The sequence below is a fragment of the Dermochelys coriacea genome, chromosome 8 (assembly GCF_009764565.3).
Source record: "Dermochelys coriacea isolate rDerCor1 chromosome 8, rDerCor1.pri.v4, whole genome shotgun sequence".
Lineage (NCBI taxonomy): Eukaryota > Metazoa > Chordata > Testudines > Dermochelyidae > Dermochelys > Dermochelys coriacea.
Genome location: NC_050075.1, coordinates 24780024 through 24807369, shown reverse-complemented (window position 1 = coordinate 24807369; position 27346 = coordinate 24780024). Strand labels below are relative to the sequence as shown.

General features: G+C 36.6%; 1 protein-coding gene across 1 annotated transcript in view; it reads right to left on the bottom strand.

Moving 5' to 3' along the window:
- Positions 1–27346, bottom strand: part of GABRA1 (gamma-aminobutyric acid type A receptor subunit alpha1) — a 57055-nt gene that overhangs the window by 24595 nt on the left and 5114 nt on the right. The window contains exons 3-7 of the mRNA XM_038414732.2: positions 25706–25818; positions 17187–17254; positions 11784–12004; positions 9083–9165; positions 2781–2924 (exon numbers count right to left, since the gene is read on the bottom strand). Of these exons, the coding sequence (XP_038270660.1) occupies positions 2781–2924; positions 9083–9165; positions 11784–12004; positions 17187–17254; positions 25706–25818 (629 nt within the window). The remainder of the gene's footprint in view (positions 1–2780; positions 2925–9082; positions 9166–11783; positions 12005–17186; positions 17255–25705; positions 25819–27346) is intronic.

Here is a 27346-nt window from a genome sequence, read left to right as displayed (position 1 = left end):
TTGCACAGGTACAGCTAGACCAGTTCTGGCCCTTGATGGTGTAACTTTAGCAATTCTCCCTGTAGAAGAAGCCTTAGTATCTCTGTCTCAGTACTTCTTGAATTTCTTTTTACCTTCCTTATGTCACAACTCTGGTCTCTTGCAAAGGGGCATTGTTCCTTTCTGATATTGTTGGAATGACACTGTAATCACTCTCAGAGCCTACAGCTCAAAGCCAGAGATCTTTAATAATTTTCTACTCAGGTAAAATCCTATTCCCTTCAATGAGAGTTTTGCTAAGTAAAATGTGAGTCCTCAGTCATTCTCTATTACGTCTGCACTCAGATCTGGACCTTCTCTGTAGAATGGGAAGAGGTTAGATTCCTCTACGGCTCCATCCCTCCCTTGTTGGTACTCTGCAAAAAGCCCTCTACAGGGATCGCAGATACACACGTGGGGAGGAGGTGAGCCAGAGACAAAAATGGGGCCTAGGAAGGGCAAGAATCATTCATTCATGAAGTCCTAAAGGGGATTTATGCTGTAGAGATTATGCTGTACTGTGGAAACCCCTTTTGTGGATGGTCACAGAAAGAGCCACATGTGGAGTATTGCCAAGCATCATGACCCTTTGGAATCTGCACTGTCTGGGAACTTGAGGGCGGGCAGGACATCCAAAAGCAAGTCTTGAGGCACATGACTTCCTCAGAAATATTCCTGGCCTCTGGCATTCCCAAGATACATAGGAATGAGGCAGAACCCTCTGCTTTGTCCTTTCGGGGAGGGAGAGGGCAATCTAGCTTTCCTTCTTACCCATCTACTAGGTAGAGAAATTCAGATGAAACACCATGAGAAAGTCTCACAGAATTTTCCTCCCATAGATCCCCTGTTAAGGTCAGTTCTACAAGACAGGGCAACAGTGGCTAGAGTAAGGAGCTTAGGATATGATCCTTACTGTTTATCACTTTTATTGGCCTTTAGCACAGGAACCTTGGGTGACATTCTGAGCCCACACAAGTAAATGGCAAAGCTACCATTGATTTCAATTAGGCTAGGATTTCACCCTTTGTCTTTTTATTTGCCTGTGAAGCACCTTGTACGCGTTTGGCACTACATAACAAATAACCGTTAATAATACATTTTAAACAGCTCTTTTAATTTTGTTTTGATATTATTGCACACTTGAACTCCTTATTTCTTCTGCTTAAGCTGTAACGTTCCTGATGGAACTGATGAAATAATTCTTGAGCCGTGATTTGAATTTTAAATTCTCTTTAGTTTTCAAGAGTGGACCTGTAAGTATCCTAGCAGATCCTTTTTTGTTCTGAAATGTAGTTTACTTGCAAGGTCTGTTTGTAAATTCCCTAAGCTGTGTAATCACAGGAATACTGTATTAAAGGGCACACTCTCAGTGGACTCTTTTTGTTAATAACATTAAAAAAGCTCTCTATTTATTCAGGTGTAAACGTACTACTGTAATTGATCCACTGGTTCTGTCACTTTCAATATAATGTGGCTACTTCTCCTAATGGAGTGATTCTTTATGATCCATTGACCATTCAATCCCGTCAACAGTGTCATAGCTTGTTAATACCCAACTTTCAGCTTAATATTGCTTTTAAGAACTAGCTAAAATAAATAAATTAAAGCTATTTGAAATGAATGCTGACCAGTGGAAGAGCAAAATTTTTCATCCTGCCCAGAAATCATAGCCATATGGTACTATTATTGTGAGTGAGTATTGTTTGTTTATGCCTGACAGCAAATAGTTTTGCACTGGAAATTAACAGATCAGATTTAATCATCTGTAAGTAGCAGCAAAAATTAAAATACTTTCACTTATCTGTAGTAACTTCAATTAGGGGATCTCAGAGCTTTTAAGATACAATAATAAATTTAGAACTGAAGCACAGAAAAATATTTAATGACTTCCCTAAAGTCATACAATAACATCTGTGGCAGAGCTGGGACTTGAAACCAGATTTTCTGACTCATGATCAGGTTCCTTAAGTAAAAGCCTATTCTTCTATTATAAATTTCATGGGTGAACAAATAAAAGTTGGTGCCTTTTAATAGGACTTCTACATCCCACATTTGGACTTTCCAATCAGCATTTATGCTTGTAAAACAAAACGTTTGCACCCAAAGTATCTGTTTGGGAGATGAAATATGAGATTTTAACACCCTTCTAGAGTGCTTATATTTCAAATTTTGTCTTTCTGTTATTAATATTAGGAGTCAATTTTAAGCCTACTTTACTGTAATTATTGAACTTTTGTTAATTCTAACCACAACTGTGCTTCAGTTATCATGATATATTTAAAACAACAAACAGGTTTGCTTTCTGCCCTTATATGGCCCCTTATCTGGCATATAAGTTCCATATACAGTGATTTATAATGAAAAAAATATTTATTCGCAAGATATTATCCTTTCTCATAAGAACTTGTAATTTTCCCCCCATTCATAGCAGGAAACTATCACAGTGAGAAGATAGAGAAATGATAAGAATGAGATGAATACTTCCTTTTTGATGTACAGTACTATATTTCTTCTGCTTAGATACTGTTTGTCACTATTGTACGCTTCCTATTGATAAAACATTTTAACCATCAGTTCAAGTGTGAAGATATTTACTCTACCAGAACACACTGCCATTTTAGATGTCAATGCCCTCCTATTTACAATCACTTTGCATTACAATTTTTATCTCTTTTACTTTTTAAGTTCTGTTCTGGCAGGTTAAAGCATCTTATCAATATAAACTTTTCTCACCCCCAACAAGACAATGCTTTATTACACACCTGTACTGGACTGAACAATTCCAGAGTCCACAGTTTGCCCCAGAAGATCATATTGGTTCAATCGAGAGCCATCTTCAGCCACAACCACAGACCTCGCTGGTTCCCTTGTCCATTCATACACAACCTCTGCTCTGGTATAGGCATCTAATTTAAAAGAAAAAATATTTCATTTCCTAGCCTTTTACATTATATTGCAAAGGTAGAGTACTGCCTTTTAAATCCAAGAGGAAGAAATCCATCTCTTCCCTGTCCCATTCCTGATATTGAAAAGCCTGAGTATATCAGACTTTGTGCAGGAAACACCAAGCAGGGATGGGACATTAAATTTGCATCCCCTCATTCATGGGCATGACAAGGACCACTTCCATTTTTCTAGCTTCCAGACCATGATGGGAGACAGCAGCCAGACCCCTCTGTACCTATATGCATTATGGGTTGGACCACGGGGTCCAAACAAACCTTCCACATCTAAGCCTCAATGGTCTCCTCTTTGTCAGCATGATTAGAACTCTACTGTCTGCATGGACATTCCATCTATAGACCATCATTCCCCACTCACCCTGTTTTATGAGACTTATGTGGCACAGAGGCCACAAATTCATCCAATCCCAGACAGGCCTCCACACTGGACTATATTATCAGTTTGTATGCAATACGTTGGGGTGTAAATATATCTTGCACTAGCATGACATGCACTTACTGTCTGTTAGACCCTTCTGAACACTAGAGTGCTTTGATCTTCCCCGCTTTGAAATTAGAGTAGATAAAAGCACACTACGGAACTTTTAGTGCTTGGCAGTAGGGTCGGTATAGACAGTGCATGGCAGGATAGTGTGGAATAGATTTACATTCCAGCTTGCCATGTACTAACTGCTCATATAGACAAGCCCTGAGACTGCCTGGATTTAGATGACTCTGAACTATGCTGAATATATTTTTCTATACCTGCTATTTCTGGAGAGTGCTGAAAGTCCTTATCCTGGTTCACACTTACTTACATTTATATACTTAACAAAAAGAAAGAAAACAAGCTTTGCATTTCACTATAGACTCTCTTCCCATTCTCTGCAATCCAGTTTAAGTCTAGTGGGTTACATAAATGAATCAGTGGTATTACACACATAGCATTGCATTGCATGTTCCACTCAAGTATTTGTGTCCTGTAATGACTAAGTCACTAACCAAGAATCAAACTATATGTGAATATTTTTTCTCTTCATGTTGTAAATGATTCATCCATCATTTTTCCTGGTATACTATTCTGCAATCTAATGAACCTCACTTAGAGAACTTAGTGTGGGAGCATGTCTGTGCAAGTTTGGAAGTGGCAAGTGGCTAGGAGAACCTGGGCATCTTATTTACCTGACCTCACTTGTGGGCTAATAGCTTACTGTATCAGTACATAAGATGTACTTGGAAGCTGAGAAGATGGAGTTGACAGAGAGTGGAGATAAAAGGAATTTTATGGGGATTGCTCCTGCACCGTTAAAGTAAAATGGGCCGTTGCCATTTGTCAATGCACTGACTTCCACAGGAGTTGGATCAGCCATTAATAGTGTACATTATTTCAAAGTAACAATGTAAATAAGTGGTAACTTTATTGGAAACCATGGTAAATGCAAAATTATGTCCTAGTAACTGTGCAATTAATTCATACATGCAAACATTTTCCCATTAATCTGTATCAGCATAATGGAAAGGTGGAAATATTATTCCTCAGTTGAAAGCACTCTACTGATTCTGGAGTATGAGGACCAGTTAGAAGACAAGGGCCTGAATTTCAAAAGTACTGAGAACCCAAAACTCCATTAGAAGTCAGTGAGAGTTTTGGGTTCTCTGCTCTTCTGAAAATCAGTTTGTCTTTTCAAATAACTACAGTATTACAGATTCATAGACTCATAAAAGCATGGGATTAAACGAGACCACAAGGGTCATCTACTCTAACCCCCTGGCAAGATTCAGGATTTGTTGTGTCTAAACCATCCAAGACAGATGGCTATCCAGCCTCCTTTGTAATACATCCAGCGAAGGAGCTTCCACATACTCCCTAGACAGTCTGTTTCATTGTACTACTGTTCTTACAGTTAAGAAGTTTTTCCTAAGATTTAATCAAAATCTGCTGTGTTTTAGTTTGTACCCATTGCCTCTTGTCCTGCCCTCTGTGGCAAAAGAGAATTTTTCTCCATCTTTTATATGGCAGCCTTTCAAGAATTTGAAGACCACTATCATGTCCCCCATTAATCTCCTCTGTTCTAAACTAAACATACCCACTTCCTTCAGCCTTTGCTCATATGGCTTGCATTCCATCCCTTTGATCATCTTTGTCGCTCACCTCTGGATCCTTTCCAGTTTCTCTACATCCTTTCTATACATTGGTGACCAAAATTGGACACTGTACTTCAGCTGAGGCCTAACCAGTGTGGAGAAGAGAGTTATCAGCTTTGATTTCAAATTCATTTTGTAACTCCTTCCCACCCCCGAAGGTAGAGATGCAGGTATTAGATAAATGACAATGTATGTCCTATGCCCTTATTACCATTGCTGCTTTCCTGAGTGACTTTGGTTTTATATGAATGGAAAATGTTAACTGAACTGACAATCAGATTTTGTGCATAGAGGTGAGGAGAACATCTGCCTTTCTGATATTGTCCTTGCCAACATGTACCTGTTGTTCCAGAAGCCTCTTAAGCATTTGTTATAAAGTGCCCCAGTCAACTGGAACATCCTCCTGCTTAGGATGATATTTTGGCAAGTTATTTCAGCTTTGGAGCATTTACTGGCCTTGACAACATGGGCAGAATCCATGGAATATATGTGCCACCCCCATTGCTGTGAGACCTTTCTGGAATCAGTTCCAGAAAGAAATAAATAATGATGAAGGAAATGAAAAAGCTCTTGTCCAGCAAAATTCAATCGAGACATTGCTGGGCAATCATTGCTGTGTCAAGCCATTAGCTGTAATAATAAGATTTTAGTTTATGGAGTGACTTTTGTGACCATGAGAAGCCTTTATTCAGGCTAATATTCTCTTAGGCTCATTCAGACACAGTGTGTGATTTAGTCAAAATATGCAGTGTTGGTGGTCGATGAGTATTGAAATATGCCTCCCAACTTACAGGTAAGTGTAAGACCTGGCCTCCTTTTTCCTGAGTATAAATCTCACCACAGAAAACTATGGTCATGTTTAGCCATCTTCCCACCTTCATGTGAATACGATAACCCATTTCTTTTCCAAATAAAAATGACCTGGAAACTGTATCACTCACCGAATAACATGGCAAAAGATTTCCAATACTCTTAGATAATTCAGAAACTGCTGAAACTAATATAGTAATAATGGAAATGAGACTGCAGCATGAATGCATTTTGCTCTATCTATGTCTGTTTAAACCCTCCCAGGCTTGGGTGTAATCAAAGTAAATAGAAGATGAAAATTTGAGATTCAGGGAGACAATGGGCTAATAAACGAGGCTTTAACTTCAAAGTATGGCTGGTCAGAAAACAAGAATTTTGTTTCATGAAAAATTTAAAGGTTTTGACATTTGTTTTTGTTCCACAATGGAATGAACAAAAGACCTTTTACATTTTTTTCTGAATTTTATACCCCAGAAAAGCCAATAGTGAGGGTAGAGTCAAACAAAACTGGGACTTGAAACTGAGTCACCCACATGCAAAGTGAGTGCCCTAACTACCAGGCTATTGGCTATTCTGAGATCTTGGTTGCCCTCATTTTGGCCAGAAAATCCATCCTAAACTTTAAAAACTGATACATTTTTGCTAACTTTTTTTTGGGGGGGGGGGATTTGATAAAACAGCATTTTCCTAGGAAAAAACATTCCATCAAAAAATCCTTAACCAGTTCTAATTCTGAGACCTCAGCTCCAATCCTAGGGCCATATCATCCTCTCTGGGGAAATGAGTGTAGCATACTGAAAACTGTCAAAGTTTTCTCCTTATCATGCCATTTAGGAAGAAAATGTTTGCCATCTCACCCCCACAATATGATTTACCTTCTTCAGGGAACAGGTAGTGATTTCAGATCCCTGAAGACCAGGGAATTCTTAATAGAGGACCTGTTCCCCCTCAATAACTCCAAGCTACTACATAAGCCAGCAACTTGGTAGCTTAGCTTTTTCTAGCCACCATACTTGGAAGCCACCTTAAAGTGGGGGGTTCTACTTCACCAGCATCTTAAAGATGACTGGATCACCATTAACTGATTCACAAAGTCTCTGCAAGTTTGGTGTTGAGATGATATTGCATAGATTAGCTATACCCTTTATTCATGCCTCCAAAACCACAAAAGCCCAGTCTCCAGGGAGCTTCAGAGCAGCAGAAGTGGAATGATGCCAGGAAGGCAGTACTCCTTTTTTCAGAGGAAATTCATTTTGTGCCCTCAAAAGGGATGCCATTTGATGTACATTTTACAAAACAGTCAATATATTTGATAGTGCCTTGCACAAGAGTCCAAGACTGCAGTAGCAGGGCTGTGAAAATTCAGTGTGTGTTTTGGTCATGGAGTTTTGTGAAGGAAGCTTGGAACATACCAATACACATCATATCTAGCTTCAAATAGCAGTACTAACACTCTTCTTATTGAAGTAATTTGTTAAACTCCCTTTGACATCGCTGCAGGATCTGACCCCTACTCCCTATTTAGTTCATTTGAAGAGAAATCATACACACTGATGATAATAAAAATAATGAAGTATAGGGCAGAATGTAGGGCAGAGGAAACATGATCAGAGCCACAAATAATACATCTAAAGATATTATTGTTTGTTTTATTTTAATTTTGTATTAAGGATTTTATATTTGTATATGCATTCATTTTATCTATCCTGCTTCCATCCTTATTTTGTTTGTATCTACAGAGAATTCCTTTTCCATTTGCTTGTGAGAACTTGCCTTGTACATCTGAAAATCCAAACCCTTTGTAAGGTAAACAGCCAGCCAGAGAGAGCCTAGACTAGAATAGAGACTCTTGAAAGAACATTCAAAACAAATTCAACATATTTGGTAGGCTTCCTGCTGGCTCAGTTTTTTCAGAACACTTGTAGTCGCATGCCCTATTATAGTTGGAGGTTTTATTTATTTTCTTCTGTTTCACAGGACATAGTGAGAAATGTTTCCTGGAAGAGCTGAAAGACAGTTTGGCATTCAAAAGGTACCAAATTCTGGCCAACTGCACTAAAAGTTTCTAAGCTTTTTGTTCTCTGAACCCCAGCACTATTCAAAATTGTGTGTACAAGACTGTAGCTGTCTAGAGGCAATAGATCAATCCTTTCTTAGAGTAAATATAGGGCTATTCATATCAAAGTAAATTATCACGTTGTCTGGTACCCATTGAGGAATGAATTGAATGAATAATTATCCATTATCAGTGAAATGACCCATTTCTACTGGAAAGAGAAATAGCCATTGAGGAAACAATTTGTATCCTATTAAATGTGCACTCATTTTGTCATCTTTTTTCATGTTGAACTAGATGAAATAAAGTCCTCCTGTTATTTTTTCTGATCCAAGCACTTTCTCACAATTCAGCTTTTCGATATGTGTACTTTATTAAATTATTTTAAAATAATATATTTATCTGCAAAATGGGAATATTTGTGATGGATGACTCTCAAAAGAGTCAAGAGTTTGGTCTCAGCCAGGATGCTTACCTAAACTAAACTTCTTCAGTGAAATCCTGGCCCCATTTAAGGCAGCAGCAAAACTCCAATTGACATCAACAGGATTCAATTTTCAACCCATAAATCTGCTAATCTGAGCTAGAAATCTTGAAAGAATGGGACTCTCTCATGAGATTTTATTTCCAGAAGTGCGAAAAGATCACCTTTTTTTCATTATACCTCTGCTTTAGTTCCAATTTTTAAAAAGAGATAGGAATATTTGCTCATCTTAGAAAAGAATTGATTTGTATTTGATTTCAAAAATGTGCAAATTTGGGAGGGGAGAGGTTCACTTTTATCTGAATCAGTTCATCCATGCATGGATCTATATTACTGATCTTACTCATTCTCAAACTAAAATTCAGTTGCAGTCAAGCTTAAAGTGGGTTTCTGTATGCCATGCTGCAACTACATCTTTGGAGTGTAGCCATTTATCTCTTTGGCTGATGCCTAGACAAGATGTTGGATTATATTTAGTCATGTAGAAAATGTTCATTTAAAAAAATGGGAAAGATTGAAAAAAACCCACAAGCTTCTATGTTTTTAAATAATCTTCTGCTCTGATCTGATATGAAATATTTGTAAGGTGGCCTTAAAAGGGGGAACCTGAGTTAAAAATAAACTTACAGCTTCCAAATTTCAATGGGCAAGCATGAGCATCCATTGGAAAGTCTTCTAAATGCATTGGACATTCTGCTCTCACAGTCAGTCTACAATGGATTCATAAGCAAAAGAAAATATTATAGCTTCATGCAGTTAACAAACAAAATTATATATACAATTATATAAAGGAATATTTAATAAATACAATTATAAAATACATTTGCTAAGTGAGTAACAAGAGAAATCCAAAGAATTATTGTCATATTTCACAAACTTCTAAAAGATGGTTTGGAACAACTTTTTTAAAATGTGACCTTTTTTTTCAGTTTTGCTGTAAATCTTTGCTCAGCTCTAGATGTTGCTTGACTGGCCTGAAATCTTCCACAAGTCTTCTAATATTGTTTAATTTGTTCCTAGAGTCTTTACTCAGGCAAAATTCTCATGGATAATAATGGGAGTTTTGCCTGAGTAATGGGAGTATCAGGACAATAATGGACAACATGTTAAAGAGCTTGTTTAGTTTCCTCTTCAGTAGTTTTGTGTTTGGTCAATTATCCAGTTATTTAATATCATCAGCCACGGGCATCAGATGTTGCAAAATAAGCCTTCATTTCATATAAAAGATGCTATACAATATGGACCTGACACATGGTCCACTGGCATTAATGAGATTCTTTCCAATGGGCATTATATTAGGCCCTTTTTTTCTTGACATCTGCCTCAGTTTGGTAATGAACCAAAATCAATAGATTGGTGCCAACATTGCAGGAAAGTTGACAACCCAGGAAGAATGAACTGGCAGTATAGGTTTGAAAAGAGACTTCCAAATAAAGTTTTCAAAATTGTTTTATTTGGTAAGCCACAGTAAATGATTCCTGAGGCCACACAGAAAGTTTGAACACCCACTTCTTAAATCCCAATTGACTGTTTCACTGAACATGAAATAGAAATGGAGTTCTGTAGATGCACTTTTCCCATTTTAAGCACAGTTCTTTAGAAAGTCCAGTACCAATTTGTTAAAGAGATGTATTGGTGATAATGACAACCCAACAGAGTCAGACATTCAGTAGGTTCATAAGGTTCAGACATTAAGAATTTATATTAAGATAGATCACATACTTCTTACTCTGACAAAACTTCCACTGCCTTCATATTATATACTTCAGTAATCTCTCAACAACATAAACACTTGGGGTAAAATCCTGGCCTTATTGAAGTGGTTCTAATGTGGTTTGGGGATTGAAATTTACTTAAAATGAAAACCTTATTGTTGGTGCATTATATTGGGATAAATTCAAGCTCCTGATTGATAAAAATAAAGATTTGATTGGCTTGGATGCAAAAATATTGCTCAGTAAGACAGGTAAAATAGAGAAGGCTTATGACAACAGGATTTATATCGTCCCTGAAAAAGTCAAGCACCACACATCAGCAAGGAAAGGACTGTAATAATTGAATACCATATAGCAATTGCATGCATGCACTTTTACAAGTGAAAGGTGAGGAAGACAGAAATAATAAGGAGTAAAAGGACAAATTTGAACAATGCACTGCAAATTGATGCTCTTGTGTATTAGGTCCCCAACATCCAAGAATTTGGGGACACAAGAAAAATTGACCTGAACTTGTATCCCTGCCAGCCGAAAAGGACTGACTCCAGCTTAGACAGTATTGAAAGATGTTTCAGAATAAGTTGAACATATTTGACATGCTCCCAGGAGCATGGAGAGTTGGATTTCTCAAAACACTGGGGACATCTGTCCCGTTTTTAAACTTTTTTAGAGGTGTTAAAAGAAATCTCAGTACTCACACAAGTATCAATCTGACCAGCTTGATTAGTCTAAAGAATTATTTTATACTTTGAATCATAGTCAGACAAAACCTGTAGACTGGCAACTATCTAGATGCCAAAAACAAGAATACAAGCAAACCAAAAAACAACATTCCTTTCTGATTGTTTGTTATAAACCTTTTCAGTCCAAATCTTTGTGTTCTATAACAATGCATGGAATTAATTGGTTATTTACTTTGCTAACTAGCATTTAGCACAAGTTCATCATTATCCAAATTATCCATGAGTAGAATGATACATTGCTAATAAAAAGAGTAATGTCTATCAATGAAACAATATGTTCCCCAATATTATCACAAATTCTTCATATCACTTGGTTTTTCTGTTATATCTAAAACAATGAATGTCCATTTTTAGACTATAATGTCCTATATTTTCTCTGGAACAAGGAAAGCGCGCAAAAACCTCCGTGCCCTCATTTTTCTAGTCCTCAGAGTCTGTTTTCCATAGTACTCAAAAAAAAAAATCTTTACATTTTAGGCCTATCTCACTAGAGTGTGAGTAGCAAACTTTCAGGCTTCATTGTGCTTTTAGGCTGGGATTCTCAAAAGCAACTCCAATTTCAGGTCCGTTAAAAGCTAGTTGATGCTGTAGGCCTAATTCCCTTAGGTGCCTTTCAAAATCACAGCATTAAAGCACAGGCAGAGGGTGTAAAGATGGCCATGGTATAGCATGAGAAAAAAGATTATATTGTAAACTCCTGTATTTAAGTCAATTATTGTATGGCCTATTGTGAAAATAATTAAAAAGCCTAATATTCAAACATACAGTTATCTTCAAAAAGAAATATTTCTCCTTTCTGTTTGAGGAAATTGTACTGTAAAAAGTAGTAATTTCAAATGAAATGAAAAAATGCTGTATTCTTATTCTTACCTCATTGTATACAGCAGTGTCCCATCCTCTGTAATTCGTAGTAGTTTGTTAGGCATCGTCATGTTGTGAGCCACTGATTTCTTTCCATTGTGGAAAAAAGTATCAGGTGTCCAAATCTTGCTGGCCATTAAATTATTTAGCCGGAGGACTGTCATGGGGCCTTTGAATTTTAGTCTCTCATCTCTCCAACTTTGACGGAAAAATACATCTATTGTATATTCCTAGAGCAATTCATACAACAGGAAAACTCTCAAGATGTCATATTTTTCCATACAAGTGTTTGACAGGTAAACTTTTAGCATTTTTGTAAGAGCAAGATTATGAGACCAGTATAACATGTTATTAAGATGGTTACAGCTTTGGTACTCATTTAAACTAAACAAATGTTAGGAAGAAACTTAGAAAGCTTTATGGACAGCAAGTAATATATGAGTTTACAATAGATATGATATTTTGACTGCAAATGCTGAAGCATTATGTAATAGAGTTGGAAATTTGTCTTTTGCTATAAAATAAACCTTTGTGAGACTGCAGCTGGAATATTGACTTCAATTCTAGCCCTATGTAGCCAAGTTGTGCGGGAGTTCAAGAAATCACTTAAAATTATGGCAGGAATGATTTTTTGAAGAAAGAGTGCAAGAGCTCAGTGCACAGAATCACTGGACTGTACAAAGAGAAGTCAAGGGAAGATTTGGACCAAACTTGTAGCTTGCCTAGGCAACAATTGAGGAGATGGGGGACGGGACGGGACACCTGATTCTCTCCTCATTTACAATTGTTTGAAAGTAGGGTATTACTTCTGATTTACATCAGTGTAAATGAGAGGAGAATTCATCCTTGACAGTAACCATTGCTCATTAAGGAATGAAATATTTTTTATCATGGCAAAAAGCAGTATAACCAAAAGCAATAGGATGAAATTACAAAACAGTTGTAATATAAAAAATATATACATCAGACAGTAAGATACATAAAATCATGGAATAGTTTCCAGCAGGGAATGATAGAAATGATTTAATATTAGAAATAATAATGGCTAAAAGGACATATTTGAACAATGCACTGAAAAATAAATTAACCCTTTGTATCCACACAATAAATCACATAATTGATGAAGTATGATAATTAAGTATGATAATTAATTTTTACGAAATAATCGTGTACTGACATGAGGCTAAACTATGTGACTTTAAACGTCTCTTCCATCTGTAACTGCTATGATGCTGTGATGAATATGAAGCTATTGAAAAACACTGCGATTTAAAATTACACTGTGCAATCATCCATTGTTTTTGGCTGAAGACTGAGGCTCCCCTTAGACTTTTTGACAAAGAACCAATGGCAAACCATGAAGGAAAATGGCCCTGCCATCACTGAAAATATATACATATATATTACACATACAAGTAACAGAATTACACATCTATCCAAGAATACAGTCAGGAAAGACAGGCACTCTGGAAAGAATAATAGAAGAAATTAGGTTCCACACCAGATTCCCGCATACCAGACCACCTTTACTCCTTCATTTATTTTTAACAAATGTTAGTATTTCATGGAGCAGAAACCATTGTGAGATGTTTTCTAATCAGTAAACTATCAGCTGCATTACAGGCTATTTAGACTGGAAAGGTTATAGTATGTCTTTGTGCTTCATCTGTTTTCTTGGTATGATATTCATAATCAAATTTCTTGCACATAGTCAAATGGTTTAGTCACATGTGGCTAAATATTTCTTTAAGCCCTGATCCAGCAAGCCATTTTAGCATGTGCTTAATTCTAACCACATTAGTATTTTTATTGTTTTCAATCACCTAGTGACTCCTACTCCATCCCACAACTGGGGGCAGGATTATTTGGCTAGGAACTCATTCCCTCACACTTCTGCAATGACAGGTTTCAGAGTAGCAGCCATGTTAGTCTGTATTTGCAAAAAGAAAAGGAGTACTTGTGACACCTTAGAGACTAACAAATTTATTTGAGCATAAGCTTTCGTGAGCTACAGCTCACTTCATCGGATGCATCATGAAAGCTTATGCTCAAATAAATTTGTTAATCTCTAAGGTGCCACAAGTACTCCTTTACTTTTTGCGAATACAGACTAACATGGCTGCTACTCTGAAACCTGTCATTTACATTAATGGAAATGTAATCAGAGAAAAATAAATTAACCCTTTGTATCCACATAATAATTCACATAATTGCCAAATATTTTAGGGTTGTTGCTTTCGGGGAGGCCTGTAAAGCCCAGAAAATAAATGATTTAATATTTTCTGTGTTTTCCTAATCCTATCTGCTGCCTCTCTCTGGCTATTATTTATTATTATTTGTTTGTTTGTTTGTACTGTTATTATTTTACGTATATTGCAGGAGCAGCCAAAGGCCCCATTGTGCTAGTTGCTATAGAAATATATAGGAAGACAGAATTTCTGCCTTGAGGAGCTTCACATCTAAAAAAACCATGGAAGGTTTGGGGAAAGAAAGACAGACCATAGAAGGAAAATGACTGGGGTGATGCCAACCACATGCTATGTGTTCCATCTTTCTTTCTTTCTTTCTTTCTTTCTTTCTTTCTTTCTTTCTTTCTTTCTTTCTTTCTTTCTTTCTTTCTTTCTTTCTCCATGATCATTTTACTTCATATACAAATTTAGTATTAGGTGTTTCTAAGAGGGAGTAGTAGTCAACAGGCTACACAGATATTACTGGATTCCTGAAAGGGAGATGAGCAATAGGTGACATAACTAGCAACAATTCCTTAAACATTAAAATATACCTGCCTATGTGATACTGGTTCATAAACTCTAAGCCTCTACTGTAAAATTTCATTTTATTAACAAATCAATGCATATCTTTGCACAAGATTAGTGTAGTGAAAATTAAGAATGTGGTGTATGTTTATAAAATTATTTTTAGGAACTATCTTATTTTTTCATACCTAGTGGTTCCTAGTGCCACATAAATCCAGATATATTGATGCTGATATATTAGTTCTTTGTTTTAATATACACCTATGCTTAATTTTGAAAATAGATGATGTTAGGTTCTAGTATTATATATTTAACCAAATGCCAAGTGTCACATAAAGATAGACATGTAGCAAGTATCAAATTAGCTTCAACTTGTATTCAATAATTAAATCACCTGAATCAACCAAATCTTAGTAAGACAGAAAGTCCAGCCTTGGCATAGTCCTATATATATATTTCAATAAGCCTACAAGCTGTCCTGATCTTAAGTTTATGCCATGAGAAGATCACCAGATCTATTGCTCAACAAGGTGGCATTCACTGCTGGAATTCCACAATGAAACTGGCTACCCATATTCAGACAATAGTCTATCCAAGCAAATAGGTGGGGAAAATGTTCATAAATATTAATTCAAATTTTAAAATGATTTTTGATTGAACCACATTCATAATCCTTTAATGTTTGCTTCCAGTGAACATCTGAACCAACTTGCAAAAAGCAGCTAAGATTTTCAAAAGTGGCTCGTGATTTGGGGTGCTGAACCTGAGAGTTTTAAAGGATCCCAATTTTCAGAATATGCTGGGCAGCCACCTTCTGAAAATGAGGCCCTTTAAAGTGTCCCATATTGAGCACTCAAAAATGGAGGCATCCTAAATCACTTTTGAAAATCTAAACTGCTACATTTTTAGTTTAAAAGCCTAACTATTTACTGAAGATTAATTTCAAATTGCATACTAGTATTTACAAAAAACTTGGGTTGCCTTGTGTTGGCTGGTTATATAAATTAGCCAATCAGGAAAGAGAAGCAACTTGAAGCGACTTATCTAATTTATCAACAGAGTGCAAACTGTGACTAATAGTAGGTTTAAACAAACTGCAGTCCAAGAAATTGCCATTGAAGTAATTTACTTATAATTTCAAATAACAAATAAATGTAAGAATTTCAAAATCTGTTTGCAGTTTATATGCAAGTGGAAGGAAGTCAAAACTCACCAAATGCATTACTTGCTTTGAATTATTATTTCGGTTTTAGAGTTATCCACTCAGTACAATCAGCTTTTGTGCAGGTATGCCCCACTCTCCACTAGAAAGCAGCTGCTTTACATCTTAGTGCATGTGCACTGAGAACATGAGTCACTTGATCCACCCATTCTTCTGAATTACCTTTCATTGGAAAGGACTGAGCATCTAAAGGGGCAGTGAACTAGTTCGTGCAGCCCAACACACTGACACATCCGCCTGCTTTAATATCATCCTAAAAGAAATATCTGTTGCAGTTTTCAAATCAGTTGTAATGTGTAAATGATATCATCCCCTTCAAGCAACATTAGAATGGTGGCATTGGACAAAGTACCAAAATGTGGCACATGAAAAATAACTAATTTTTGGAGAAACACTTTATCTATAATCCCATCATGGAATGCTACGTCGTTCAGCTAGAACCTCAATTTACTGCTGTGTAAGTGCAGCTATAACTTTGGAGACTGGTCCGATTTATACACCTAGCAATTTTTCACACCCAAAGGAATCAGTTACTTTGATGTGTTAGTTCCTCCACTTATATTTTTCTCTTCCAGTTCCGTTGGTGTTTCGATTAGCTAGATGATTAATTTAAATAGGGAAAAAATAAAAGCCTACTTTATTAGGATATTTCCAGTACTCATTTTTATACAGATGGTGAGGATATAGCAAGGTTTAGTAGCCATACATCAGACCAAGGCTTCTCATTAGTGCCCCATCACATGTGAAAGGGAACATGGTTCCATTTATATGCAAAAAAGTAAAGGAACTTACCCCTGTTTTTACATCATTTTTTAAGTTTAAGGCCAGCACCTACAGCAGCTGTGCTAGAGGTTTCTGAACATGTGACTCCCTAGTGATTATGCAGCAATTAGGCTTTGATATCCATACCATAAAGGAGTGATTGAGTGATTCAGATTCTCATCATTAATCTTCTTTGACCAGCCAATATCTAAGAAATTCACTTCCAATTGATCAGCAGCGTTTAATTTAAAAACATGGGTTCTACAGCCTGGGCCTCAGACTGTAGGCTTAAGTGTTTATCATGCTTTAAAATAATGATCTTTTCTGACAATTGGATCAGCGGTGTGCCAATTTGGACTGAGTGATCATTCTCTCAAGGTTACTGATCCATTCAAAATGATTAAGTCTGAGAGGAATTCTATACTATGGTGCATGTATATTGCACGCATATATATATATATGTATAGTGCATGTTATAAACCCATTATTAAAATCACAGAGGTTGCTAATTTAAGGGCACTTAAATGCAGTCCTAGCTAACAATTATGGTAAAGTGTAAAAGCTAACAATATTTTGGAACCAAAATATATATAAAAAATGAAAGTTAGGTATCATGTTATTATAGAACCCTCCCTAAAAATTATTATTGTAACAATATAGAATGGCACTTACCATATCGTGGTCGGAAACAGGCCCAAAGCTGGTGACGAAGATGTCAGTCTTCACTTCAGTTACACGCTCTGATGAAGCAGGAAATTAGGACAGTGAGTGTCTATCAACAGCCTTCATTAGATCTAACCACCACAACTCTCACCCAAATAGAAAATTTATTGGCTTTGATTAGCTATTCTAAAATTGGTCTACAATGTGGGCTCGATAATTTACTGCTTATAGATGTAATTTCACAGTTAATATTTGCAGCAACCCTTTTTTCAATGCACTGTCACAATACAGCTTTTTTGAGACATGAGTTTTTATGCCAGGTGTTGAAATCTCTTTGCAGACAGGTCATAGTTCTGCTGTTAATTAACTCTTTAAATGAACCTTTGACTAATACACCTGCTTGTTTCAACAGTATAAAGAGTACTCAATAGCTAATATTGGACTCAAAACTTATCTTATGTGTCCATATGAAGTTTTACATTAATTAACCCTCTGTTTGTCTTTTATGTATATGCATGTATGTTACATATTTATATAATATACAGAGACAGAGAGAAAAAGACAGAGCAAATACAGTATTATGTGATATAAAGATATTTTTATCAGCAGGGGTTTGAGGTGGCCGCACTATTCATGAGTGCAAAAGACAAGTGTGAGCCACGTAAGCCATTCCAAACAAATGCCAATTAAACCATTATACCACATCTTCATGGGTTCTGTATATGCCTCATATTTTAATCAGTTGTTTTATAAATGTTTTAGAATTTTGTTTAAGTTATTATTGACAGTGCTGTTTGAATCCATTCAACATCCCTACTGCCAGGTTCCCTTTGGATCATGAGAACAGCTATGTAGGCCTCTAAGGGAGACAAAAAGATTAATAATAACTTAGAAACCTCTAAAATTTACGTAAACTGTGTGTGTGTCTGTGTGTGTCTAGTGGAGTCTCCATCTCTGGCAATGTTTAAATTAAGATTGGATGTTTTTCTAAAAGTTATGCTCTAGGAATTATTTTGGGGAAATTTTATGGACCGTGCTGTACAGGAAGTCAGATGAGATGATCACAATGGTCCCTTTCTGCCTTGGAAACTATGAATCTATATTCAGTTCTAAATATTGCCTATCCTAGACCTTCGGCCAATGAGTTTTGGGGGGAATTTCCAAATCTAGAAGAAGGAAGCATACATTTCTCAGATTTCAAATAAAATGACAGTTGTAAAATGTCAGTTGTTGAGAGGTCTGGAATATTAGAAGTAGTCCAAGAGAAAATAGATTAATTAGACACAGAGCAAGAGAGGTAATCAAAGGTCTAAGATAAAGGACATTTGTCACAGGACTTTCTGTCAGGAATCAGGGCCTGCAGCAGAGGAAATCTCTGGGCAACCTAACAAGTGCAGCTGGCCTGTAGTAGACTGCCTGATTGGCTACACAGTCTGATTGATTGAAGGAGTCGGCAGACCGGCCCTTAAGCCCAGCAGCAGCAACAGTTGAGCAGCTGCTCAAAGCATTTGCCTATGGTTGCAATAGTTCCTGCCCCAGTTTAGGACCCAGGTAACCTGATCCTAACCCTTGGCACCAATTCCTGAAAGCTGACTCTTGCTCTAACCGCTGAGCTGACCACCCACATCCTGTTCATTGACACACTGAAACATTTTATATAGATATCACATACATTTTACATTATACACATATTCCTTCAAAGTTGTAAAACAATATAATAGAGAAATTATTGATTTAAGAGACCGCTCTTCAAGTTCAAACTGATTTCATTTTATTGGACTCTGGTGGACTAACTCTTTAATAAACATAATTTATTGCACCTGGGATAGGACAGTAGCAAAAATAAACTTATGTTCAACAATAAAAACAGTAGCTTTAACAAAGCACAAAATCTGTATACATGAAAGCAAAAGTTATGAAGAGAAAGCAATAGTTGTGCATTGTGCACATTAATTTTATTTATATTAATTGAAAATATCTAAAACTTCTAAATATTTAAAATCTTATTTTAAAATAGCCACACATTTTTAGTAGTTAATTATCAAAATGTAATATTAGTTGTGATGTAATACATCATCACAGCTAATGTAACAAACAATGCAATTGAATCTTTTTAGGAAGTCAGCAGAGAATTTAAATAGCAGAAAAGGCAATCTCAAACATTTCTTTAAAGAAATTAACGACTGAAATTTCCATGAGCTATTCTTAGTCACACAAAGCATAATATTACAGCTGTAGATTAATTTCCTTATGTCTTTTGAATTCTAAGACTTTTATAATCAGGACTGAGTAACATGTAAATACAACAGTGACTCCATTGACAAAAGCATTTGGATAGTGAAATATCCTCATTAACCACCCAGTGTAATGGATTTGTGCCCTTATCAACATGGTCTGCAAGCAATTTAATTGTCTTAAATAAATTTAAGGACTCCCTTGACATCTAATTGGCTTTTGGCTTAATCTTAAAGAAGTGCACAGTGGTTAATTTAACCTCAATCACTGGAAGAAGTACATGGTTATTACAAGAGATATTCAACTTGGATGGAGAATGTTCCCACTTCCAGCCTCTACCTCTTACCAAAAAAAGTGTATGAGCTGAAGGTAAAACATCTGGCAGCAAAAGAAGATTCAGATTCCACATTATGCATTAAAACATCACTAAAAAGGTTCCCAGGATTATAATACCTTTAGTTGTTGGCCACAAACTATTCTACAGATCAAATGGCTGTAAATATATTCTGACGTGCCCCAGTGTCCTGACTATAACCCCTACTTCCAGGAACTGGGATGAGGTGAAGGAACTGTTATGCTAGCTCTAATCCATGTGAGGATGTCATTACAAAAAAGGAATCTTCAAGGATTTGACTCACTGGATTAAAATTACATTTACACCAAGGGAACAGTCCAAAGGAAAAGTAAGACACCAGAGAGTTAGGGCTCAGATGATTATTCCTGAGCAAACTTAAAACCAACTGTAATTCATTATATGCTGTTCATTTCAGTGCTGGTCTTAGATATCAGAACACTCACAAGGGCCTTGTCTAATGGCAGAACACATGTAAATAGACATTGGACCAGAACCTCACCAGGTGTAAACTAGTGTACACTACCTGAGGATGTGGCCCACAAGATAGAAACAAACATCATCCAGTATAACATAACTGCAACTGGAGCAGTTGTTTTACTAATGATATTGAGATGAAACCAATGTAAACCATAAAAGTAATGAGTAAAATAAGTTTCCGGCTCAAACACAAACAGATATGGAAGTAAAATACTTTGTTTTAGCTTATCAGGAATTATATTACTTTCTGGGTTTATGATAAGCTCATAAATTGAGAAATAAATGAAAAATGAACATTGTGCAAACAACAGGAAATAAGCCTACTGTGTTACACGCATACACAGAAAATGTCCCACTTCCTTGGAGAATTATGTAACTGATATTTTTAACAGCAATATAACTTTGCAATTCACTAGAGAATGAATGATTGCAAGATTATTGTCAAGAAGTGGAAGATTAATTAACATGTATTCTGCAGCATCCAAACAAATCCTTGGAACATTGCATGCCAAGGTTGTGCCTTAGACTAAAATATAAAGCACTGATAGATCATCAAACCCATTGAGGCATTTTTAGGACATAGGGAAGGACAAGGATCAGAATAATTCTCAGCATTTTTTTTATTGAAAGATATAGACAATGGTAGGATCAGAGGGCTGGATTCTTCCACCCTTTTTCACGTTTAGTGGCACCAAATAATTTTAATTGGACTTCTCAATATTAATAAGAGTAGGCCACAGGAACGTGCTGGCCGCCGCTTCCCATAGCTCCAATTGGCTGGGAACGGCGAACTGCAGCCACTGGGAGCTGCGGGTGGCCATGCAAGTGTAAACAAACTGTCTAGTGGCCCGCAGCAGATTGCCCACCACTGTACTAGATGATCATACTGATCGCTTCTGGCCTTTACATCTATGGATCGAGACCACAGTAAGGACCTCAGTGTTTCACACTTAGATATGGCCTAAACCAAAACTGTGGGTGAGTTCAGATCTGATTCCAAAGCCAATTACTATAGGTTGCCCTGATCTCCAACATGAATATTTACTGACAACATCATTATCAAACTGTATTTGGAAAGTTTATTGTCATTGCTTATACTCTAGACATCATGTGCATTGTGAAAATAATTTGTCCTGGGATAGGGGAGCTCTCAGAGTCACAGAGTGCTTTGCAGTATCCATATCCACATATATGGTTTTACAGTAATTAAACCTAGCTAGTGTTCAGGAAGCTCAAGCATATAATCTAGACCCAGTAACTCTTACTAGAGCCTCAAAACAGTAATCAACAAAATAACTTTTACCCATTGCATGAAACAAACACAAAATAATTTTGCTACATAATGAAGTGTAGACTAAAGTAAGGATAGAATAGAACTCGAGCAACAGTAATCCACATGGGATCTCTAATATATGTTTGAGCAATAACTACAAAGATCGGACTCCATAAGGGATATCAGGCTAGATCTTCCAGTCAAAACCCACTCTTCTTCTTCCCATACTTCTGCAGGATTGTTTTGTACAATTCACTAATGTCTTCTTCCATGGAAGACCTTATGAAGGGGACATGTTACTTTTACAATTATGCCAGGCTGAAACGTCACAGAGCCCAGTGAATCTGTCAAGTGGCAGGGAAGAATGCACGCATGCGTGGAAGGAGCAGCCTAAAACCCTATAGGTGAATGTGGTCTCACCCTATAGATTTCAGGGCATCTGTGAAGAGTGCCTGGCCCTCTGCATACCAACCTAGTTTCCCCTTTCCACTATTGGCACAGCCCAGTCTGTGACCTTGTTGCCCAGTCCAAAACTGTCAACTGCCCACAGCCTCAGCCTCCATGTACAGTAGGCCCAGATCAGAAATTAATGGAGCATTCTTTCCTTCTAGAAAATCTGAGGTTTCCCTAATGGCACTTATAGCAGCTACTCCCTGTCTCTATCCCCACAGACAGTTATCCACTCCACTCTGTTCTGTTACCACAGAACCTCAAAATTTTATTGGTCAGGCAGATAGGTTACTGGGCACTTAAGGGCAAGGCTTCACTTCCATTCCATATGTTGCCCCCCTTCCATTGCTATCTGTGTACCTTTGATCTGTTTTACACCATGCAGGTGAAAGGATCATAGGAACCAATTTGTTGTATTTAGTCTGCTTCTGAACATGTTTAGTGATAGGGCTCAGCTAGTTATCTTAGTAAATGATTCTATTAACTTACTAATTTCCCTCTTAACTTTTTCCTAATGTCTAAGTTGATTTTCCCTTTTCCAGTCTGTTACTCCTCCATGCAATTCCTTGCCCCATCACTTCCAATAAATTATTACCCCTCATATACTTATAGACATTCACTAGGCTGATCTTGAACGTAGTCTCCCCTGACCTTCCTTTTGTGTTTGCAGTTTTTTCCAGGCACAAACAACTGCAAATGTAGTTTTATGTCCACATTTGTTGACATAAAACAGCTGCTATTTACTGTAGATGTCAGAGAGGCAGACATCTAAATGACTGTGTGGCTTGAAATCTTGTCTCTGTCACCCACAGAAATAGGTCTAATAAAAGATATTAACTCACCCACCTTCTCCCTCTTCATTTTGTACCACAATTATTTACAACCTGGAAATTGCAGGTGCAAAATGTAGAGCTGCTTTTTAGAAATCATATCCATGTTGCCATTTTTTTCCATTATGTGCATATTCAGTTATCGTGATTTAACTTCATGGATCATCTGCTCCAATATTTTTAATTCTTTCTAACTTATCAACCTTTTTTTAAATGTCAAAGTGCTCAAAACTGTACACTCTACTTTATGTGTGGCCTTACCAAGGTTGTCATTATAATCTTCATATCCTACATTAAATCAGCATATATGCTGTTTAGGTTTTCCATGAAAGGGAGATCCCAGAATAAGATCAAATAAAGGAAAGTTCCCAGCACAAGGTGGGATTTAGGAATGAAGCCACACATACTGAAAAAACTCTAACTCGTACAAAATCCAGCAGCTCTACCGCTCACATCATGCCAGTGCTCCAGTCTTTATCCTAGCTCCCTGATGAATATGCAGTGCAGTGGAAGGTATTACTGTATTACTTTTTGCTTGAAACATACAACTTATTGCCCACAATTATAGTATATTTTGGACTTATTTTAAAGATGTTTTCAAACAACACACAGTCAACCTGTGGAACTCCTTGCCAGAGGTTGCTGTGAAGGCCAAGACTTTAACAGGGTTCAAAAAAGAACTAGTTAAATTCATGGAGGATAGGTCTATCAATGGCTATTAGCCAGGATGGGCAGGGATGATGTTCCTAGCCTCTGTTTGCCAGAAGCTGGGAATGAACGACAGTGGATGGATCACTTGATGATTACCTTTTCTGTTCATTCCCTCTGGGGCACCTGGCATTGGCCACTGTCAGAAGACAGGACACTGGGCTAAATGGGCCTTTGATCTGACCCAGTATGGCCATTTTTATGTTCTTAGGTTTTTTCTTTGTCATAGTCTTCAGGATTCTTCAGTCATTCTCAGAAATACATTTGAGTAGAGATGTTAAGCTATTCACGCAACTAAAAAATATTACATCATCAAAATAAATAAATACTATAGCCCAAATCCTTGGCTAGTTTTGTGCGACCTGAATCCTAGGCCAGCTCTGTGCCAGGCTGGTCTCTCAGTGTAAGCTGGAGAAAACTCAGGGCTGTTCAAACTCAACCAAGCTGTGAATGACTCAGAGGAGCTAATAGAGTAGCTGGGGACTAGCAGCTGATGTAGGAGGTACTATACTGACTCTATACCAATTGAAGACTCCAGTTACACTGGAATGATCATCCCGTAGTTGTTCATGCCATTAGGCCTGTAGTCACTGGCATTGTTTCCAAACAGGACTGGAGGATATAGACCTATGTACACAAACAAACTAGAATTCACCCATTAGCAATATCTGGTTGTTTCACCCTCTGACAAATTGCACTTAAAATAAATTATTATAGGATTATCTTATCCCATTAACAATTTCAACAAAGAAAAGGAGTGTATTTCTTTTTTCTTTCCCTTTATCAATTTATGTTCATATTCTAGAAAATTTTAAAGTAACGCACGGTAGGTGCAAAAATCAAGTAAGAATTTGCACAAATATTTGTATTGGTGGTGGGGGGGTCATCTGATATCAGGTTTTATGATATATTCCCTTTCTCATTGCCTTCTATGGTATATGCAGTTATTATAGCAGTTGACTGAAATCTAAAGTGGTATTAGTCAAGGATAAGGGCATATTTATTTCCAGACTAATCCAAGGATTTACATGAAAGCAGACAAAATGTTAGTACATCAAGTGGACAAAGTGATTACTTGTTTTGTTGCCTATTAGCTCCAAAATTACATTTGAAATCCTTAATATAGAACAATACATTCCTTTCTGTGGTTCTTGAAGTTTAAAGATAATCATCCCTGAAGTCAATGAATTTGACCCAGTGTTCAAGGACTGTGGTAAAACAGAAAAATTAACAGACACAAACTGAATGCAATTACTTGTTTATATCTGATTCTTTTTGCATGGTTAGTGGATAATATATTCATTCTTTTTTATAGAAAAATGTTCTTTACAATAAATACTTCTGTTTGGAACTCTATTGAAAACTAATAGATGAGGGGAAACAAGTTAAATGGTATATTTTTCCTGGAGAGTGGAAAGGAAAACAAATTTGGCATCTCAAAGGTCATCAGTTCAAAATCATTGCAAAGAACAAGTTTATGTCTGTACATTTAGAACCTTTTCCTTGGAAAGCCATTATATAAGACCAAATGATGGATCAGTGTGTTATAGCAGAACAGGAACAAGTATCAATTTGAATGCAGATTTCCTATTCTGTTTGTGGATTCTAAGTACAGTGTATTTCCTGCTAAAGAAAAATGTAGAGTCTTACACAACTGTTATACAAGAAAGGATGGCAGTATAACTCTTCACCCTTTCTATAGATTTGGATCATTAAAATGAAAAAGTTATAGGCATTGTGTAACTACAAAGACTGGTGGGCCAAATCTTCAAACCCTTACCTAGCCAAACCCCTATAAACTTTACTGAGACATTTGTATAAGTATGGGTCGCAGAATCTAGCCCTTGGGGTCATATTCTGTTATGACCGAAATCAATGGGAGTTTCTTTGTTTGTTTTAAGAGATCAGTCTTTTATGGCCTGATCTATAGCCCATTGAAGTTAGTCAAGCCCTCGGCCAAATTTTTTGTTTCTCATTTATGCAAAACTCAGGGAATGTTTTGTTGAACTAGAGAACCACAGATTTTGTCATAATTTAAAAGATGTATATGTGTGAGTGTATACAGATGGATGTTTTATTAAAATGTCTTGTATATCAAAATTGTTGCATAAACATACAAAACAAATATGAATGTAAAAACAATCACTTTAAACTTAATTTTGCTCTTAGGGGCAACCTTCAAAATGACAATATCACACACCTCCCAATCCTGGTCTTAGGCGGTTATCATAACCATCCAGCAGACGATCCAGTATTCTGGTAAACACTGTAGTATTGTCTTTAATTTCATCTTGTAATGAAGTTTGTCCATAGCTGAAATCAGAGAGCAGTTAACATGATAAATCATTAATTTACCAGTAACCCTACAAAACAATAACTCCAAAATCTGCTTAATCTTGCTTATACTGATTTATGGAGACAAAATCTCTTCCATAATACCAGATTGCAGTGCATTACGTGGTCCTTTCTCTTAAACATTTTCTTTTTAAAGAACACATTTGCAATAAAAGCTTAGGTCAACACCAGTTCATTTTTACAAATAGAATTCACGTGAAACTTGGGTCCTTTATTTCTTACTTCATTATTCGTTAAGTTATAATTTTTCAGTTTATATTCCACAATGACATTTGTATTTATCAGCAAATTATAATGTGTTAGATTTATAATGGTTATCAAGGGCTCAGATGAAAAGAAATACATAATAAATTAAGACTGAATGAAATTTCAATACTGATAATATTTGCTAAAATAAAGAGAAAATTTAAAAATACAGAGATGTGTCCTTCCTAAACATGCGTGCAGTCCAACTGACATCTGTGAGGAACTTACTATTGGATCAGAGCCAAAACAAAATATGATGAAATTGTTGTTAACAGACATACATATTTATCACTTTCTTATGCTGGTACAATTTTGCTTTCGTTTTTCCATTAGCAGATTTATATAAGAAGAACAACTACAATTATTCCATGCAAGTGCGTAATCAAGCTCTGCGTCGACAAGGAAACCTTTCTCTGTAAACCTTCCCTCCCAGTTTCCTAATGCTGCAGTCCTAATTCTGACAGAAGTCCCACTGAAGTCAGTGGAAAGTTTTGTCTGAATAAGGATGGCAGAATCAAGTCTTTGAACTTGATTACTGTATTCTCACTTAAACTGGTGTCCATCAGGATGAAGCCTATTCTAGTCAATGGAGTTACTGTGGTATTAAACAGGTGTAAATGAGATCAGAATCAGTGTCTTAACTACCTAAAGTCCTTGCCAAATACAGGTCATGGCTAATTCTCCTTAATCATCTATTATGGTTGCCTTTAAACCAAATCTTGTAATCCTTACTCCATCCATTACCATGGGAAACTCCCATTAAGCATGTGTCCAGCTTTGGGATTTGGCCCTTGAATCCAAATTGCTTTCCAGTACACAATTTTGTCACATATATTATTACTGATTCAGGTAACCAATATGATGCAGAACACCTTTTGTAGGGTGATATCATCTTGCTGAAAACTATTACACTCTTGGCCAGCATGTTTCCTATATGGACATTAGTAAAGGGGGTCAACATTGCTTTATAAGGAAGTAATTGTTATGTAAAAGATGAAATTATAAAAAACCCTATTATTTCCTTTAAGCTCATCAATTTAGTCTTGTTTGTAGATCCCACAAACATAAAAATGGGGGCTGGGGATGGGGGAATCTGTTTGCATGACCTGTTCCATGGGACAGAAAAATCACTATTATGTTAATTTCCAAAGAGGTTTTGAATAAAGGAAACTACAGATTCAAGCAACTAACAGAACCTATATTCACAGGGTTTTAACCACCATTTTATTTAATGTATTGT